This window comes from Echinops telfairi, unplaced genomic scaffold, assembly GCF_000313985.2.
Source record: "Echinops telfairi isolate 266 unplaced genomic scaffold, ASM31398v2 ScPeMD7_7427;HRSCAF=8465, whole genome shotgun sequence".
In the NCBI taxonomy this organism is placed as follows: Eukaryota; Metazoa; Chordata; class Mammalia; order Afrosoricida; family Tenrecidae; genus Echinops; species Echinops telfairi.
In genome coordinates, this window is record NW_022111327.1 from 1368763 (window position 1) to 1388285 (window position 19523).

The following is a 19523-nucleotide window of genomic DNA, read 5'->3' on the forward strand; positions in this document are numbered from 1 at the left end:
TGAAACTTATGAGAAATCTCCTGCAGGTTTGATGATGATATTTTGAAAATGGTCAGTTATTCTAGTGGTGAGTATTTCAGGGTAGAGTTGCCCAGATCTCAATGTGACTGCAATCAGTTTCACTTTATGAGATTTAGATCTAGAGATGTCTCTGTTGTACATTCCAGCCTCTTATCCTAGGAATTATTGAAAGGGACATCTGCCACCAAGGGAGGCTGAGATGAGACAAAAAGGTTGGCTTTAACAACTAATATTATTTTGGCTGTGCAAGATTGTCCCATTAAAAGCTGTTTGCAATAAACAGACCTGAAACTATTTTTAGGCTTTTCTTTTTGTTGTTGTTGTTTTTAGTTTTATTTTGTTCTTTTGTTTTGCTTTGCCTCGTTTTTTGTGCTTACTATTGTCTCTGCATATCTATATAGATAAAATAGGAGGGATGAACAAGCTGGAGGATAAAACAATGGGACTGATTGTTCCAGGGGACATGGGAGAGGGGGAGGCTGGGGAAAGGAAGGGGAGGTGCCAACAAACCCAGGGCAAGGGAACAACAAGTGATCTAAAATCGAGGAGGGTGTAGGAGGCCTGGTGGGGCTTGATCAAGGGTAATGTAGCCCAGAGGAATTACTGAAAGACAAATGAAGGCCGAACATGATAGTGGGACAAGAGGAAAGTAAAAGGAAATAGAGAAAAAACTAGGAGGCAAAGGACATTTATAGAAGTCTAAATACAGGCATGTACATATGTAAATATATTTATCTATAATGATAGGGACATAGATCTATGTATATATATTTATGTGTTAAGTACTAAGGAAGAATATGGACATAGGGCCTCCACTCAAGTACTCCCTCAATGCAAGAACACTTTGTTCTAATACCCTGGCATTCTGTGATGCTCTCCTTCCCTGACACAAACCCTGAAGACCAAATGGGTGCATAAGCATATGTGGTGAAGAAAGCTGATGGTGCCTGGATATCAGAAGATATAGCATTTGAGGTCTTAAAGGCTTGAAGATAAACAGGTGGCCATCTATCTGAGAAGCAACAAAGTTCATGTGGAAGAAGCACACCAGTCTGTGTGATCATGAGGTGTTGATGGGATCAGGTATCAGGCATCAAAGACCCAAAACAAATAATCATATTCATGTGAATGAGGTGAGGGGCAGAGTGGAGACCCAAAGCCTTGTCTGTAGACAGTTGGACATCCCCTTACAGAAGAGTCACAAGGAAGAGACAAGCCAGTCAGGGTGCAGTATAACAACAATGAAACATATAACTTTCCTCTAGTTCTTTAATGCTCCCTCAGCCCTATTATCATGAACCCAATTCTATCTTAAAAATCCGACTAGATAAGAGTATTTACATTGGTACAGATAAGAGCTCACAACACAGGGAATCCAGGGCAGATAAACCCCTCAGGACCAATAATGAGAGTAGCTGTACCAGGAAGGTAAGGGGAAGATAGAGGGGGAGAGGGGGAACTGATCATAATGATCGACATGTAACCCACTCCGAGGGTGACAAACAACAGAAAAGTGGGTGAATGGAGACAGTGGTCAGTGTAAGGCATGAAAAAAAAATTACAAATTATCAAGGGTTCAGGAGGGAGGGAGGGTAGGGAAGGGGAAAATGAGCTGGTACCAAGGACTCAAGTAGAAAGAAAATGTTTTGAAAATGATGATGGCAACATATATACAAATGTGCTTAACACAATGGATGTATGCATGTATGGATTGTGATAAGAGCTGTAAGAGCCCCCAATAAAATGATTTTTTTTAAAAAAAGCTGTTTGATGAGGGAATATACAGATCATTGCCTTGATCTGCTTGTTGAACTTGAGCACGTCCAGCAATTCTGGCCCTCAGCAAAACTTTCAAATTGATGAAGTTTATTACAATAGCTACAGGGGCATTAAGTAATATGGAAATTATACACCGAGGTCAACGTTAGATATTTGAGACATTGGTGGTTTGTCTTTACCTCACAGAAACCGTCAACTTGAGACTTGACCTATGTATTTCAAACTCTTTTATCTAGCAGGCTGTCACGATTAAATGAATCAGGTCTGGAGCAGTGAGCTCTGGCCATGCCATCTGTACTACAGGAATGAGGATCAGAGTCTGGGCAGAAAGGAAGCTAGTCCAACAGCCACCAATTTAAGGATGAAACACTGAAAATAACGAAGTCAAGGTATACGGTGGTAGTTATTTAATCGCTTGTCAATTTGAGGATTAAGAGCTTAGGGGTGGAATCTAGCCTGCCAATCAGATCATAGCCAATGAGGCTTCTGTGTGGGCATGGCCTGCCCCTGAGGATTCTGGGAACTCCTGTATTTCCTCCTTGGAGGGGGAAACACACTCCCTCTCTGCTCGTTCCAAGAAGCTCTCTACTGACAAGACACATGGCGCTATGCTGATAGACCCTGTGCCCTGGGAACTGGAGGAACCACGTGGAGACCCCTGCCAGTGCTGAGATACTTAGATCATCACTGGATCCACAAGACTTTCCACCCACTGGTCTGTGATCATCCTGCATTTGGCATCATTGCATGTGTTTCCTTAGTCTGAAGAGGACTTTACAGATTGGTATGGGACATATGGGCTAATATCAGACTTAATGGAATTGATCTGGACTGGGCTGGAATGTTTTCTCAATGTTCAATTGCTCTTGTATATAAACTTTTTTCTTATACCCATATGGGTGTGTTTCTCTAGTCTACCCAGACTAACACCTATACCCAAACCTATGTACAAATCCCATTAAGGTAATCTTTTAAAAAAATCATTTTATTAGGGGCTCATACAATGCTTATCACAATCCATACACACATCAATTTTGTAAGGTGCATTTGTACATTCATTGCCCTCATCATTCTCAGCCAGTAAGGTAATCTTATGAAGGATGCTTTGGTGAGGCAACATGGTCATTTATCTGGTAAGATGAGACAGGTACTTTAGGCTCTTCTGGGGGAAAAAAATCTCCTCTAGCTGCTATGATTAGTAGTGGGGCTGCCTTTTAGGAACTAGGCGTTTTCCGTAGTATTATATTGCTGAGGCGGCAGTGGCGGTGGTGGTGGTTAACCCATTAGTGAAAATTTTCTTTAATTTTGTGAATCTATTAGGACCAATTTTCACCACACAGGGCAGGAGGTACTAGGGAGGCAGAATCCAGGATCAGGGAAATTTCAGCACACACTCTGTGCTGGATGGACATTATACATAGTCCTGCCCAATGTGAGCATAGTGAGTAAACCCTGTAATCCTCTCTAAACTGTGACAGCTCACATCCTAGTTAATAGTATTTCTGTATTGAAGATTAGGAAACACAGACCTAGAGTTAAGCAAGCTTGCCCCAAACTGGAGAACTTTACAGAAACATAGTTTCCAATTTAAACATAGTTGGCTTACTCTGCAGCTAGTTTGCCCTTCCATCTATTATATATTACTCCCTGAGGGGAGAGGGAAGTGACCTAAAGACAATATGTTTCTATGTCATCGTGTGTTTTTTTATCTTTCCTGGGTTCAAAGAATCCTTTACTCTGCTGGGTGACAACTTGGAATGCATTTGGACTATCTCTATTGATTCAAAGAATGTGTACAGATACCAGGTTGTTCTTCATCTGGAACATTTTCCAATTCCTAGTATCCTCTTTAATTTCTACTTCCTAGGCAAAGGGGAAGAGCGAAACAATGTGCAGAGAAAAAGAAAATGTTTAGAGTTCATTACATATGGACCTTCCCCAAAACAACAATAGAAAATCCCATTTGCCTTTGAATAAAATAGTGTGGGGGTTCTTCTGTACACCGTCCCCCCACTATATGAAAGTACAGCAGCTTAGGGTTCATTTTCCTTCCTTCCCCTTCAAAATGCCCAGAGGGACCATACTTTTGTTTAGTGACATTCAAAATGATTCAGTAGAAATCTGACGCTATCAGAGTTGGAAGCAAGGCGAAAATAATTGTGGATTATTATTGTATGACGACAGTAGCAGCTGGACTGGGCTTTTTCTTCTCAGTTCAGATGTTCTTCTTCATTTTCCCAGAAACCTTATATCCCAAAGTTCAACTCAGAAGCAAATCTCATATAGGTGATAAACCTTGCCAGACATGGTGTATAATATAATTTCAGACAAACCCTTAAATTGTTCTCTAGAAAGACCCTAGGGGGTAAGGCAGCCTTATATCTCGATACCCTAGATAGTATTACTTTATTTACTCCCTGACAATGTGTGGGTAGTTAGCTATATTGGACATAAAGCAGGAATATCCCTTAAATATTATACTTGTAAACTGAAGTACCAGTTTTTATGGTCTTATATTTGTTAAAATTTCTGCTAACATAAAAAGGAAATAGTTTTTGTTATAGTTAAAAACATAAATGAGGGGCACTGAGGGACATGCATGCTTGCGCGTGCGCACACACACTCTCTCTCACACACACACAGCTGCTGAATTGAGAGCCTTTGTGGATTTTACTGTTAGGTTTATGATTAGGATATGTACATATGAGGAGGAGAAGAGGTAGATGCAAATGTTGTGTATACCCCCTATGATTAGAAAGGTTGAAAGTGGGTTAACCGTTATTCACACACTCTGCCTCATGATTAATTTCTTTTCTTGCCTCAGTTGACAGACTAAGAATTTAAATGTTAAAACATCTTGGCCCTTGATTAATTAATACTCCTTTACAGCTACCCCCTACACCACCAATGATGTTTATTCAGCTTTGGCCTCCAATTTGGTTGAGCTTCAAGGTTCAAACTCACCAGCTGCTCTGCCTGAGAAAGTTGAGGCTATCTTGCTCTTGTAAAGATGTAGTTTTGGGAACATTTAATCGGGTCACTAAGAGTCAAAACTGACTTGATGACAGTGGGGTTTGATTGGACATTTGAGGTGAGAGGAAGAGTTACTGGGATAGTATCTAAATTGTACCCTGAGAAAATTTCCAAATGGTAAAAGCACTTGTTTTAATATCCTTCGATGCATGCCAAACCCATAGTTGTTTTGTCTCTTCTGACCCATAGCGACCTTCTAAGGCAAAGTAAAATGGCCCCACATGATTTGTAGGGCTGGAATCCTTACCAATGTTTGCCCCATCTCTCTCCCATGGAGTGACTGGTGGGTGAAAACAGCTGCTTCTGGTTAGCAGCTAAACACTAGAGCCCTGTACCGCCAGGGCTTTTTTCTTAGCTCGTGCTATAGTCTCATTGTCTGGGTCAAGGTGTTAGGCATTTCATCCTAAAGAGTAGGAAAATATAGCTTTAACAACCAAATTTAATTATCTGGCTTAATTAATAAGCCCTGGTCTTTAGGGCTAATTTTCCAGAAACTGTCATTTTCCACCCCTCCTCCTGCCACAAACACTACCCCACCCCCACCCAAGACACACACACACACACACACACACACACACACACACACACGAACAAGTGTGCTTAAATGGATCCCTTGACAATGAGGAGGGAGTGTCTGGAGGAAATAATAGGTGTGTGTGTGTGTGTGTGTGTGTGTGTGTGTGTGTCTTCCCTATAAGGAGTAATTAATGAAATCATTGTAGACTTGTTGCCAATGTAAAAGCCTATTATGAATGTTTAACAATGCTCAAACCTCCCCTGAGATATATTATGTGGCTTAATGAACACTATCCTCTTAGGACGCAGGAAATAGCTCTGTCAAATAGAAAGAACCAGGGCATCATAATAATATTTAGTGACTTTTTAGTTTCTACTAAGCCTCTCTTGAATTTGGTACAATCCATGCTTTTCTATTTTTAAATATATTTTACAGTATTCCTTTAAAGAAAATGTTGGATTCAGGTTTTTAAAGTTGCATTTTGTGTGATAGTTGTGGAGTTTGAATTGGGTACAGTAAGACACCTTTGTGATGTTGCTTGGTCATTGACTTATTAGTTATACAGGTTGAAAAATTAAAGAACCTATGAGAGTACAAGTACTGGTTTGCCAGCACTAAGACACAGTGATGTTAATTTTAATTGTTTTCTTTCTTGTACCTATTTTCTCGGCAGGAATGCCAGCCAAAGCTGTGGAGAAGCATAATAATACAGAAAGGAAATGCTCTTCTTATCCAAGAAGTTCAAGAAGAAGATGGAGGAAACTATACTTGTGAACTTAAGTATGAAGGAAAACTTGTAAGACGAACCACTGAATTGAAAGTTACAGGTAAGAATTGGTTCTAATGAATTATAGCACATGAATTTAAATATAATTAGGTTTGGGAAGAAAGTGTTTCCTACAAAGACCCACTTACTTCACTGCAGAATTGACTGCAAATCAAACAAGTGGGGAGCCCACTATTAATCAGTTGCCCTAAGGGGGGAAAAATGTGGGGAGTATGGAATAAGGACCAAATTGCTGCATAATTGGTCTCTGCCTTTATGAAAGGTTCTTAATTCTTCAAAGCTTCACAGATTATGACTAAGCTTCACAGAAAGCTGTACTAGACTGCCTCTAAAATATTTAAACTGTTTGTAGAATCTCCTTTTCGGGGAAGGCTTCTCTACAATGAGATTCTGTTGGACTTTTCAAATGAAATCATCTGGATGGCATTCAAATACGATTTTTACAAAATTCTCCATAAGTAAGTGATGAAGCTGTGAACGTTAACGTGAGTGGCTTCTAACAAAAAGGTTAGTGGTTCAAACCCACTCCGTGGATCTGTGTGAGAAGGACTGTGTGATCTACTTCCATAAAGAGTGCATCTAAGGAAACACTACAGGGCAGTACTACTCATGAAATTATTAGGAGCTGATATGAACTTTTAAAAAAACCCTAAAACCAACACCATTTCCATTGATTTGATTCTGACTCAAAGTGACTCTATAAGGTTTATAGCCTCATCTTTTTCTTGGAGAGCTGCTGGTGGGTTTGGACCTCTGTCCTTGCATTTATCCAACAGTGCCACCAAGGCTCTTCAAAACTACTAAGTGACTCTTAATGGGGCAATCCAAGATAATAATGCACAATCGTATATTTTAAATCTGAAGTATAAGTGAATTGTGGAAGAGCTCAGCCAAGGATATTCGTACTTACTAGAAAATATTAGGAAATCTTTTCAGAGACATAGGTCTAACCAAATATCTTAAAGATATCCTCGACAGTGGGTGTGATGGGCCTAAGAAACAGGATGATAAATGTCTACTTGCTATTGTTCCTCAGCAAATCTTGATTGATTTCCCTATTAGATGTATACACATATGTATATATACCATCTCACGTGGATACCAACCAGCTAGTTAATATTAGCGAACTCTCAAAAATGCTAGGAATTGCTTATTTTAGATCATGGAATTACTTGTTTTGGGTGTTATGTAAGACATTAATGTACTTCCTTTAAACTTATACTCTACTTGAACTTCAACTTGAAATTTCATCTAAATATTATCTCAGGAGAAGGTCTCAAATGAATACGTCTCAGAATCATAAGGAAACACCCAGGAAGGTTGTCAATACCAAAACAAACAAACAAACAAACTGTCATCAAGCCAATTCTGAATCATAGTGATCTTATAGGTTTTAGAGGCTGTAAATCTTTATGGAAGAAGATAGCTGCACCTTGTTCCTGTGGCTGACTGGTATAGATTTGACCTGTGACCTCCTGGTTATTGGGCCAATGATTATCCCACAGTACCACCAAGACATCTAGAGTGAAAATGAGGCCCTTTAAATAGAGGTTTTTGGGTTCCTCCCTCCGAGTCTAATTAAGCAGTTGGCTAATTACAACATACTCTCACTAATGTTAGGAATCGAGATTTCCTTCTGTATTGTTTTGTTCGACCTAGATAATCATTTGCTAAGCTAAGCTCATTGCTGTCACATCAGTAAGGCTGGAAATTTGCCTTTTGGTCCAGGTGATTCTGTTACAGACTGTCTAAACAACATGTTTGAGAAACACTAGCTAAGAGGATGTTGTGAAAGAATTCACAGCCATAGGACTTATTTTCCTGTGAGTATGTTTGTTTCCACTCATAAAAAAACAAAACCAGTTTACATTGGCCTCAAATTGTTTCACTGAAACTCCTAAACTCATGAAAACACAGGTCATTCGTCACAAAGGGCAAGCCAATAGAATGTGTGGGTAAAGCAACCTCAACCATTGAAAAGAGTCATTTCTTAATGTATCATTTAAATAAAAAATTACTGAGTACATGCCAGACATTGAGCTGAGAGCTTGCAAAAATAATGAAAAATATGTTCATGAGTTTCCTGAGGACAAGGTCATTATTCATATACGAAGATGGTAATTTCTTAGAATTTGTCTATGTAGTTCAAACTTAATGCATGATGCAAATAAAACCAATATGACTTTTTGGATGAAGATTCAAGAAATTGCACTGGCAGGTTTATTGTGATTTTCAATATTTAGTGTTACACTGTGTTTTGTATTCTTAGTATTGTAAAAGTAACTAACAAATAGATATTCTCATAATTCCAAATATAAAACTGAGATTATTTCAAGAGTAGCAATTCATACCTGTTTTGGTCTTATTAATATATAGGCATGGGATAGGAATTTCAACCCAGGGAGTACAAAAATATTTATTAGAAATTAATATATGTAAAAAAGAACTTATGTGTTTTAATTTATATATGCAAATTAATAGAACTGACTGATTGACCACTATATAGGGAGAGCTTCTTTAAGATTGCATACTGCAGATATGCGAGTTAGAAATGATTGTCAAATTTTGAAAAGGTTATTTCTTGAGGGTTCTTTTTCAATGTATAAATGTGAGACCCATCTCTGCATTAGAATGAATGTTTCTTCTAAGGTCTACAGGTGCCACTTGCTATAACAATATCTATTTTAAAAGATTCCATTTTTCAAAACTGAAAACTTAGAAGGCCATCATATGCTTTATAAAATGATTTTTTCCAATAAAAATAATGTGCCAAAAAATTTCTGTGAATAGCTAAATTTTCCCACTTCTTAAAGTTAGGGTTTGACTTACATGCAACATTTCTGGAACACTTTTATTATATAAATCATAACAGACCATGTGATTTTATTATGAAAAATAATTTTCTTCCTTTGGAGGCTGTCGATGAGTAAGGAGCATTTTAATAACTCATAGGCATGCACAATAGCATGTTTGGGTCATTTTCAAAGGTGCCAGCACCTCACAGTTTGATTTCCCACATGATATTATAGATAGGTGTTTGCTATCTTAATGGTTTTTTTCTTTCTTTCCTTTTCTCACATTGAATCTGTGGAGGGGCTAGCAGAAGTGATAAGGAGAGAACGGAGGGGTTGGTTACACGATGGTCAGGATGTAGATCAGGTGATAACGGGAGAAGGAGGAAGAGAGGAGTGGGAGAGCGGGAATGAGATAATGGTATAGGTTCTTCAGGGATTAGATGAGAAGGCCTTCCCTGAGAAAGTCAAAGGGGCTTCCATAAAGGTACCCAAACAGGAAGCCAGCACTATTAAACTGTATTGGAAGGTCATTCACCATCTACCTGTAAATCATTTCACAAATACATAATTTTATGCAGCTCTTCACAAATGTGCAATAGTTATTTAGAAAAAAAAATTAATCTAGTTTCTGGTGAATATGCAGCTACACCCTCTCCTCCTGATGGTTGGAGATGTCACTTGGAACGCTTCACATACTAGGGACAACCTTTTAAACCACTGGTGTTGCAATGCTAGAGTTAGAATGTGGGAATTATACTATGGATATGTTTCAAAGATTTGCTGCTGGTTTTCTGTTGAGCAACAGAAGCAAAGCAGTTTGGAAAAGCCAGGCTTGCTAAATCTGCAAAGTCTGATTTGGAGTCAGTCTTTGGTGAAGATGCTCAAATGTGTGGCTTCAGTAAGTGCTTTAAATTTTGCTTTACAAAAGTAAAACAAACTGTAGTGCTATGTTTATGGTGGCATTTGACTGCCTAATTTGTCAAAATAACCTTCCTCTAGTGTGGAGAAGGGTAATTATTTACACATGAAGGAAACAAGTTAACATTCAGATTGGAAAACGGGCTTTTTTGTGGCTCTGGTTCTCTGTTCCTTTATGCCTCTACTGTTAATTCTGAGGCATTGGGGTGAGGGTGGGGTTAGGAACAGTGTGAAAAGAGAGAAATGAAGGGGAGTTGAGAAAAGAAACTGAACTGGGGATTTTGACTGAGTAGTGTCCATACAGCAGATGATGGGATCATCAACACAACAACTTTGGAATGGTCCTAATAGAGGCTCCAAGAGATATAATAGGAGACTTGGTGGTGTAGAGGGTGACACATTGGGCTGCTAACCTCAGGGTCAGCAGTTTGAAACCACCAGTTACTCCGCGGGACAAAGATGAGACTTTCTACTCCCATAAAGATTCATATTTTCAGAAACCCACAGGGGCAGTGATCCTCTGTGCTGCCTCTAAGGTTTCTATGAGTTAGAATCAGCTTGATGGCAGGGAAGTGTTTTTAAGGTATCTAATATCAATGTGCATCTTGAGCTTAGTTTTTTCATACATCTTCTCATTTAATCTTCACAATAACTTATAAGGCTGGATAAGATCACCATCGCCCTTTTATAGAGAAGAAAAGGAAATTAAGAGAGAGAAGTGACTTGTCCAAGTAATCTGGTCTATGCTGTGGCTTACTAATTTACCATTTGGCAAAGTAAAGATATGGATGTACATCTTTCTAATTTTCAATATGACTTTTTAATCATCATAAAACACAAACCATATTTTTACTAACTAAATGTGTATCATGCACCTTGAAAATAGATGTCATATTATTGGTCACAATGTCATTGAGTCTATTATCATGTTCTTTTTGAACTTCAAGAATTCCTTATTGGAATTATAAGGGAAAATTGGCATGTGGAGGTCTAGTTCTTAACTCTCAGAGATTACATTCATTGAGATCGATATGAATAGGAAATCACATTGAGTCAGGCCTTGGTCAGGGTCGTTCTAAGAGAGAAGCAAGGAATACTGACAAGAAAAGGGAAAATTCATAAATGATGAAATTTGCTAAGTTTCATGTTTTGGTGCCACCGGATCCTACTGCTGTGACAATTCAAATTGAGAAAAAAATATGTATCTTTGTGAGGTTCATTGCAGCTGTGACAATTAAATAAGCTAATGGAAGTGTACCACAGAACAGTCTAGTTCAATCATGGCCTAGTTAAGAGGTTCTCAACCTGTGGGCCGCGACCCCTTTGGGGGTCGAACAACCCTTTCACAGGGGTCGACCAGTTCATAACAGTAACAAAATTACAGTTATGAAGTAGCAACAAAAATAATTTTCTGGTTGGGGGGTCACCACGACATGAGGAACTGTATGAAAGGGTCACGGCATTAGGAAGGTAGAGAACCACTGCCTTAGTTGGTAAAGAGCAATGAACACCTAAGCTTTGCAGGGCACTTTGTGCATATATTCTTCTGATATGTACTTTAACTTTTGGATATGGAAATGGGATATAGTTTAGAACACATCGTAAGCTTATTCAGGCACTTTTCCTTTCAGAGAACCTGAGGATGCTGTTTCCAACAGGGAGGGGGTGGGAAACATTGAGAGTGGAATTACTACCAAGTGAGTAATTAACTCTATATGCATCCTGCTACTAGGGGATAAAATGCTTTGGGGGCTACTCTGCATTATGATTACAATGTGAAGTCAAAAAGTATTTCTGTTCGAGTTCCAGTGCATACATGTGCAGACGTACTCCTATTGCTATGTAGTTAAACAGGTCTCTGCCTTCAACAGATGGCTGCAAGTAGGTGTCTTAATAATATGCTTGTCTTAGTCTTGTTCCAGTATCTTCACCAAAAAAGATACAGTCGTAACAATTGCTTCTGAGGGGATCTGTTGGAGTGTTAAATTCAAGGCAGAGAAGTCAGCACAGAAGGTTATGGCATCTGGTTTTGGAGATTCCAAAGGGGTAATATCGATAGATTTCCTCAAAGGACATAGGGTTATCATGGGGACATATGATGAAGATGTTTTAAGAAAATTCTAAAACTGCATTGGTGGAGAAAAGCCAGGAAAATTGCACCGCAGCGATAACACTTTTCCAACACGACAGTTCTTCAAAGGTAGGTAGCAAAGGCTGCAGCCCTGATCCATGCCTGCCCCCACCCCCCAGGACTTCTTGTGCTCTGAACTCATGTAACTCAGAAATAGAGCACAATTCCATTCCTCCGAGGATGTCAAAGATGCCACGTTGACATTGTGCAAATCAGAGACTGGGGGATTCTTTGGAGAAGGGTTAAAGAGGTAGAGAGCCTGCCATCAGGAATGTATAAACCTAAATGGAGGATATATCAAGAAACAACAGCTTTACATTTTGATATGTTTGTTTAATAGTGATTTCTATGATTTTAGTAGCACTACTTTTTGACTTACCATGATACAATCTTTTATTCACTTCGGTTGTTTGTCTTATTTTCTTGATTAGCCTCGAGCTACTTAAGGGCAATGATTTGTCAACCCTTTCTACCCCCTCAAGTGCTGAGCATAGATTGAATACTCAAAAATTATGTCTACCTTGGTTTGGCTGGGTAGTGAGTGACTGGGTTGGTGAGTCCTTTGGTTAGGAACAAATACAGCAGGTTTATATTTATAGGGTACTTGAAATTTCAAAACACTTTCATTCCGGGATATCATTTTGTTGTTCGCAAGAACGTTTGTTGTTCTTTTTGTTTTCAGAGGTGGTGGATGGATAATTATAGATGCCCATAATCCTGGGGCCACTTTTTGCTTTATTTTGTTTCTTTACTAATTGTTTTATTGTAAATTGGGTGGAGGTTCACTGAGTAGATCATCAGTTTCACATTGAACGATTGATGCCCATTTTGTTTCATATCATTCATTTTTAACTCCTCAAAGTACCATCACTTACCTCCCTTCCTTTCTGTATTTCTTGCATCCAGAACTTTTTTGGAGGCAGCAGAAAGAACAATATTGTTTTCCTTTTATTTTAAAGAAAACTAAACTATGGTTTAAAGAGTTTCAACCATTTACTCTGGTTGAGCATTTGGTGAATGGCATGGTCAAGGTTGGAATCACCTTTCTCTTGCTCCTAGTCCAGTGCTCTATCATAAGCCACTTTCACTCTTTATACCCAGCCACTTAATCTTGGGTGTCAGGCCAGAGGAAGAGGAGACAACAACCCACAGGAAGGAGTTCAAAGTTGGTAACTCTATATCACAAGTTTAAGAAGCTTTGAAACCACCTTTTACTTAAATGTTAAGTTGTCCCTCCATTCTTTTGCCCTTATCTATAAATTGCTCTGATTCCAAAAAGAAATACATTTGCTTTTGATGACTGATTCTAAATCAACAATGGTACAATCTTCTAATCAATGCTCACATGCTTGTAAAAGCCAGGAAGATCATGTACATGAGTGAGGTGGATGGAGTTTGAGAGACAATAAATAAGCAGGGTGATGCCAGCTTCAACTCAGTCCTTGGGGATTGATGCCCTGGGAGACTTAGGATTCAATATTGCTAAGCTGTCTAATTTTCCAAGAGACTCTGTAATTCTGAATTTTATAAATTACTATATATACACCCGCCCCCGCCCCACCCCAAAAATCTTTTCTGTAGGAAAAAAATCAGTTTAGGAGCTGCCTATTCGTGACCTTTCCTGTAAGGAATTTGGATCAGTAGGCTTTTTAAATGGGTTGACTTTGACTCAGCAGTGGTGTGTGTGGCCGGCGGGGTGGGGGTGGGGCTGGGGGTGGGGGTGGTGTGTGTTAACAAAGGAAAAAACCTCTAGAACAGTTAATAGACAAACTGGGAATAGCACTCAGAGGCCAGGCTGGATGATCCATGCAGAGAGTGAAGGGTACAATTTATGGATGTAATACTACAGGAAGGATATTGACAAATTGATCACTATACAAAGAAGAGCGATTTAGAGGATGAAGCAAGTTGCTCCCAAATGTTCCAGAGAAATTAAGAGCTGGGCTCTGGGGTTGGAGGTATGCACCTTCCTTGGAGCTGCCCTGAAGCCCTGAGGGGAACAAATAGTGGTCTATGTTCACTTTCCGCCATGTTCTCGGAGCAGCCAGTTAACATGATCTGAATGTGTGTGTCTTTATGATCACAAACTAATGTGGCTCTTGTTGATACCTTTGGCGTGCCTTCATAAGGAATGACCTCAGCAGTCAAATACTTCTTGGCTGCATTAAGGGAACTTCCACATGAGTGACTGTGCATTTCATAATGGTCTGCTCTTTTATGCAGTCACGGGTGGAGACTTCTCATGACCAAAACTGGCTTGCAGTGGTCCCTTGGCCTTTCTTACTGAGCCTTTCTCCCGCTCTGGGTGGCCCTGCCCTTTCCTAGTCTACCCAGCCCACTCTGGATGACCTCCGTCCCTTCCCTACCTCCTTTAAATACCCCAAAGTCCTGTGTGCTATGGCTAATCTAATACCTCAATGAACTAAAGAATTCATGTCTGATAATGACCAAAAGTATTTCCATTCTCAGCTAACATATTTGCAATTTAATAGATATTTCAATTCTGTAAGGCATAGGCATGACTAATGGTGGGAATTTCTGGCAGCTTGATAGGGCCTGAGCGTGGCCTTTCCCAGAGTGTCACAATTCATACCCTGCAGGTGACAGGTTGCTCCCTCTAGACATAAGGTCAAACCTACTTATGACCTTGAGAGACTAGGGGCGCGGGAGTGGAGTGGGTGGAGAGCCTGCTTAGAATTCATGGGAGGAATGGCCTTGGGTGTCAGTATGAACCATGTTGTTGTTTGTTCTCTCTCTCCCTTTTTTTTTTTTTGCCTTCAATGTCCCCCAGTCTTATATTGTCTCTCCCCTTCTCTCAATACTTTTTCTCCTACTATCTCCACTCCATCCTAATGGAAGGAGCTTACCAGGTCACACGGCTACCAATTAACCCTGCTAGTGACAGTCAGGGTCATGGAGATTGCTAACGTGTGTCTCAGTCAAATGTTTATCATGTTTCTATGCCCTTCAGGGCAAGGGATGGACACTATTAAGTGTCCCATCAGCAGAAAGACTGTCTTGTTTCTCTGTAAAGTCAGGGACGGTGAGAATATTCATTCCTGGGAGCTTACTGTGCAAGCAGCTGTGCAGAAGAGCAGTTGGGGGTCTGGGGCTGAGCAAGTTTGAGCACACGGCAGCAGGATATGGCAAACATGCCCAGCTCAGGCCGGTTCCGCTCCAGCACCTGGGGTGATCATTGACTTCTTGGCCCAGTGCTCGGATTGCTAGGGGTGAGAGGAGGGGTTGCTTGGGAAGGGACTGCATTGTAACTCTTAGATGGCTAGGCCCCTAAGAGCAAGAGGCGCCGGTTTTCCCAGGTCTGTTATGCTCAGTTCTGAAAGCGTGAGCTTGCTGATTCACTTCCAAGCGGAAAGCAGTAGTTTGACCAAAGTACACTTTTAATAAAACCAGGCGTTTCGTCGATAGAGGGGCCAGCCATTAATTCATTCGACAAGGGTGGATCAGATGCTCTGAAAACTGCTATTTATTTTACAACCACTCGGTCCAAACTCATAGCAACCTTGGAGGTTTGGCAATATTTTCTGTTTTATAGGGAAAATGGAGATACGGGAAGGGCTAATTACCTGTCTTTCATCACACAGCTAGTGAAGTGGTAGAAGTGGGATTTGAAACATTTAAACAAAAACCTTACTATGAAAGGATCCCGCTATACACTACCTGCATAAGGCCTGCACACAACAAAGCTCAGTAGGTGTCTTGAGTCCCTTTCTTTCCTGTTTTCCTACCTGCTTCATGGCCTTTCAGCGACTCTTTCCAGTGTTTAGTGTGCACTTCCTCCATAGTGTATACTTCCTCCATGAAGCCTCCTTAACCGATCAACTTCATCTTACAATGATCTTCTTCCTTCTCCTGCAACCCCTTGTCACATTTGTAAAGAACTTCACCACTCTGACTGATGGATACCTTAGAATAGTCCTTTGCAAAGACTTTGATTTATCAACTAGGTTAAGAATCTTCAAGATCTTCTCCTTTTTATACAAATATTTAGCTCTGAAAAATGAAACTCGTTGTGCCATTGAGTTGATTCCAACCCGTAGAGACCCTATATGGGAAAGGATAGAAATCCCCTGTGGGTTTCTAAGACTGTAGTCATGTCTTCCACCTGAGAAGCGGTTGGTGGTTTTGAACTTCTGACCTTGCCATTAGCATACCAGCACGGAATCACTATTCAAGATAACATTTGAATACAACATATATTTTTGGAGCTAGGGGTATGTCTCTGCTTTTACGTGTAATCTCATTTAATACTTTTTAAATCCTATGTGGTGGGTCATTTGAGCTACATTCTACAGATATGGAAATTGAAATTCAGACAGGTGATTTTTTTTTTCAATATTCTACAGCACCAAAATGGTAGCTGGAATGAAGACTCAAGATGTTACAGTTTTTTTCCTCCTAAAGCCTTAGCCCTTTCCACTAGTAAATGTTTATAAAACCATTTTTATTGCTCTTAGTACTGTGCTCTAACTTGGTCAACCCTAATTTTCTTATATTTGGATTGATAAGATAATTTTGTTAAGTAAAACATCTAGAGGAAGATTCTTCTAAAATATAGGTAAAAATATAAACTATTTTTTTGCTGAAACCAAAAGCTTTCTTCTAAGCAAAGACCCATAGGAAAAATAGGAAAACTCAAATTTCTCCCTTGAACCCTCCTTTAGTAAGCCAGGATTTCAATCCTGAATCTGAAACTTAGTAGTTGTGTGCCTTTGAGAAAATTAACCCTCTGAATTTCAGCTTTCTCTCCTCGCATATTGAGGATCATGTTGCTGTGTTAAGGCAAATGTATTATTGATCTAGAATCACAGAAACCTTTATTAAAAAAAAACATATCAAAATGTGAAATTATGGTTTCTCCATATGTCTTCCCTCGATGTCTATACACTTTTGAAGGTTATGTTCAGCTCTTTGACTTCATCATTTCTTCCATTTGTGTTAGCTATTCTACATTCAAGAGCAACTTTAAAAGTCTCTTTTGCCATTAGTGTTGGTCTTTTCCTTCTCTCCTGTCTTTTTAATGACTTTTCGGCTTTTTTCATAGATGATGGGGCTGTTGTCAACCCACAACTCATCTGATCTTCAGTCATTAGTTTCATAGCGTCAACTTTGTTCCTGAGATGGTCTCTAAATTCAGGTGGGAGAGACTCATGGTTGTATTTTGGAATCATGGACTTGTTTTCATTTTCTTCAGCATCTACAGTTGACCCTTGACCTTGGTTTGACTGATGCTGAGATTTACCATGATCTTGTCCTACATATATAGTCAGGTTAATTCCTGTATATTCCACATTGGACCTTATTAACATATTTTACTTACCTGTGTATGCACAATATTCAGAGTGGTATCTGGAAAATAGTAGTTACTCAATAAATTATATTAACTATACAATTAGAATCAGTATCATAGTTACTTTTATTAGTGGAAAGCTTGTGAAGATGACCTCAGAGCCAATACACCACCAAAAGAGCAGTCTGGTTAATAGTCTCAAACAAATTGCATTTGTTAATAGGCTGCTTCATTTATAAGGGATCAATTTTTACAAATTAGAAAGTTAACCAGGGGAGATGAAGAACTCAAGCAAAGAGCCGCATAAATAGGTATTTCACACAGAACAATTTCATTCAAAGAGATGCAATCATGTGGAACAATTTGTCAATTAAGGTGGTCAAAGCAAATATTGTCGCCTGTACTATAAATGAGTTTTTGCGGCCAACAAGACATTTTAATGATGTGTGAGCTAAGAGCAAAAGCTGCTGAGATTTCAAAGCTAAATAGAAATGAATCCCGAGGACAAGTCTGTTGAGGATAGTGGCCTTTTCCTGTCTAGCAATTCCTTATGTCATTATGATTCATCACTGGTGGTCTATAAAGGCAGTTAAATGGGCTCCTTTGGCTGTCAAATAGGAAAATAATTCATGATTTCAAGTTCATAAATCATTTCTTGGTACCAGGAACTCTTTATATATCTAGAAATCTCTCTGTGATATGGCACTGTGCACCTGTAGGGATTTGGTGGAACAGCTGGGAACCGCCAGATACAGAACTCAAAGTGATGTGCCGTGCAGACCGGAGTCTGCCAGAATAGCAGGTGCACTCCTGTCTGTCCAGGGAAAGTGCCCACTCTTGGGTTTAGCTTATACTTGTTGAGAGATTAATTCAAAATGTTTTGTGGGCTTTAAATCCTGTGCATTCATAATTACATGTAGTGTTCAATTACTTCATCTATAGTCTGGGAGAAAAGAAATGGGGAGACAGTGATAATATTTGGAAGTTATTGGGTTAATAGCCTAAGTTGTTTGCTCAATTTGGAATGTCAAGGCACCAGACTCTCATTATAAATACTCGCACATTATTGCATGGGAAATAATAGGCTTTCCTGGAGAAAATGTATTATAAATTATATTTTAATCATCTAGTTCTCCTTGCTCCACAAACATTTGTTGGTGTCTTCTTACCTATATTTTATGCCAAAAAGTGATCTCCATGATATTATTTAATTTGCCTCCTTATTAATACTAGGGGGGTTCAAAAATGTTTGTAAAAACCTCCATTATATTTTAATTTAATTTTTCCACAAACTTTTTGAAAACTTATTGTATATGAGATGAAAAGTTAAAAGGATATTCTGAAGTTTGTGACATGGACAAGTATGTATTATCTCATGTGGTTGCCACTCCTCAGGACTAGAATTGAACTCACTTGATAACTAAGCTAACAGCCAAATTATAAAATAGGCAACACAACCAGAGAGATATGACCTCTTTGGAGCAATGGACCATAATACAATCAATTGGGATAAAGCTCATGTGGCAGGATGGTTATTCCAGAAGGACAAATGAAAATGGTAAAGACAGTGCTGTATTAAGATGTATATTATACCAGCAACCTGTGACTGACATTCTCAGTGAATTTATTGTAAGTTTTCCCTGACAACCAACTCCCATAATTTTTGTAAACAGCTTTCAGCCACAAAAGGATTGCTTCTGTAAAAGTGAATAATTCAAGTACTGCAATATGGAGTCTGCCTACATTTGCCCAATATCCCTCTCTCAAAAGTGCTTTAAAAAAGTAGTATAAGGGGCTAATAATAACAATATTAATGGAAGATATTTTTGTCCCAGGGAGATTATCTGTAAGACTCTCTACCATAAAGAAACAAGGTGGTTCCAAAAGGGAGCCAAGGACAAATTGAAAACATAGATCCAGGAATGGGTTTGGGGCTCACACAGGATCCTAGCTCTATTTTAAGAGCAATTAATTTTTTAAAAGAACAATTAATCCCAAGGCCCTGCTTGATACTCACCCTCTGGAATGGAACACAGAAGATAAGAGCCAAGTGTGACGAGGAAATTAGATGGTGCCCAACTATCAGATAAAATAGCATCTGGGATCTTAAAAACTTGTTTCCAGACAAGCAGCCATCTAAGTGAGCTGTCAACTAAGTCCACATAGAAGAAGCACATCAATATCAGTCACCGAAGAATTGTAAATCATATAATCCAAAGTTGAAGGAGAGAATA

General features: G+C 39.2%; 1 protein-coding gene across 1 annotated transcript in view; it reads left to right on the plus strand.

The window, feature by feature from the left end:
* IL1RAPL2 (interleukin 1 receptor accessory protein like 2) overlaps window positions 1-19523 on the plus strand; it is a 1497587-nt gene that overhangs the window by 809554 nt on the left and 668510 nt on the right. The window contains exon 5 of the mRNA XM_004710023.2: window positions 6024-6177. Coding sequence (XP_004710080.1) covers window positions 6024-6177 — 154 coding nt within the window. The remainder of the gene's footprint in view (window positions 1-6023; window positions 6178-19523) is intronic.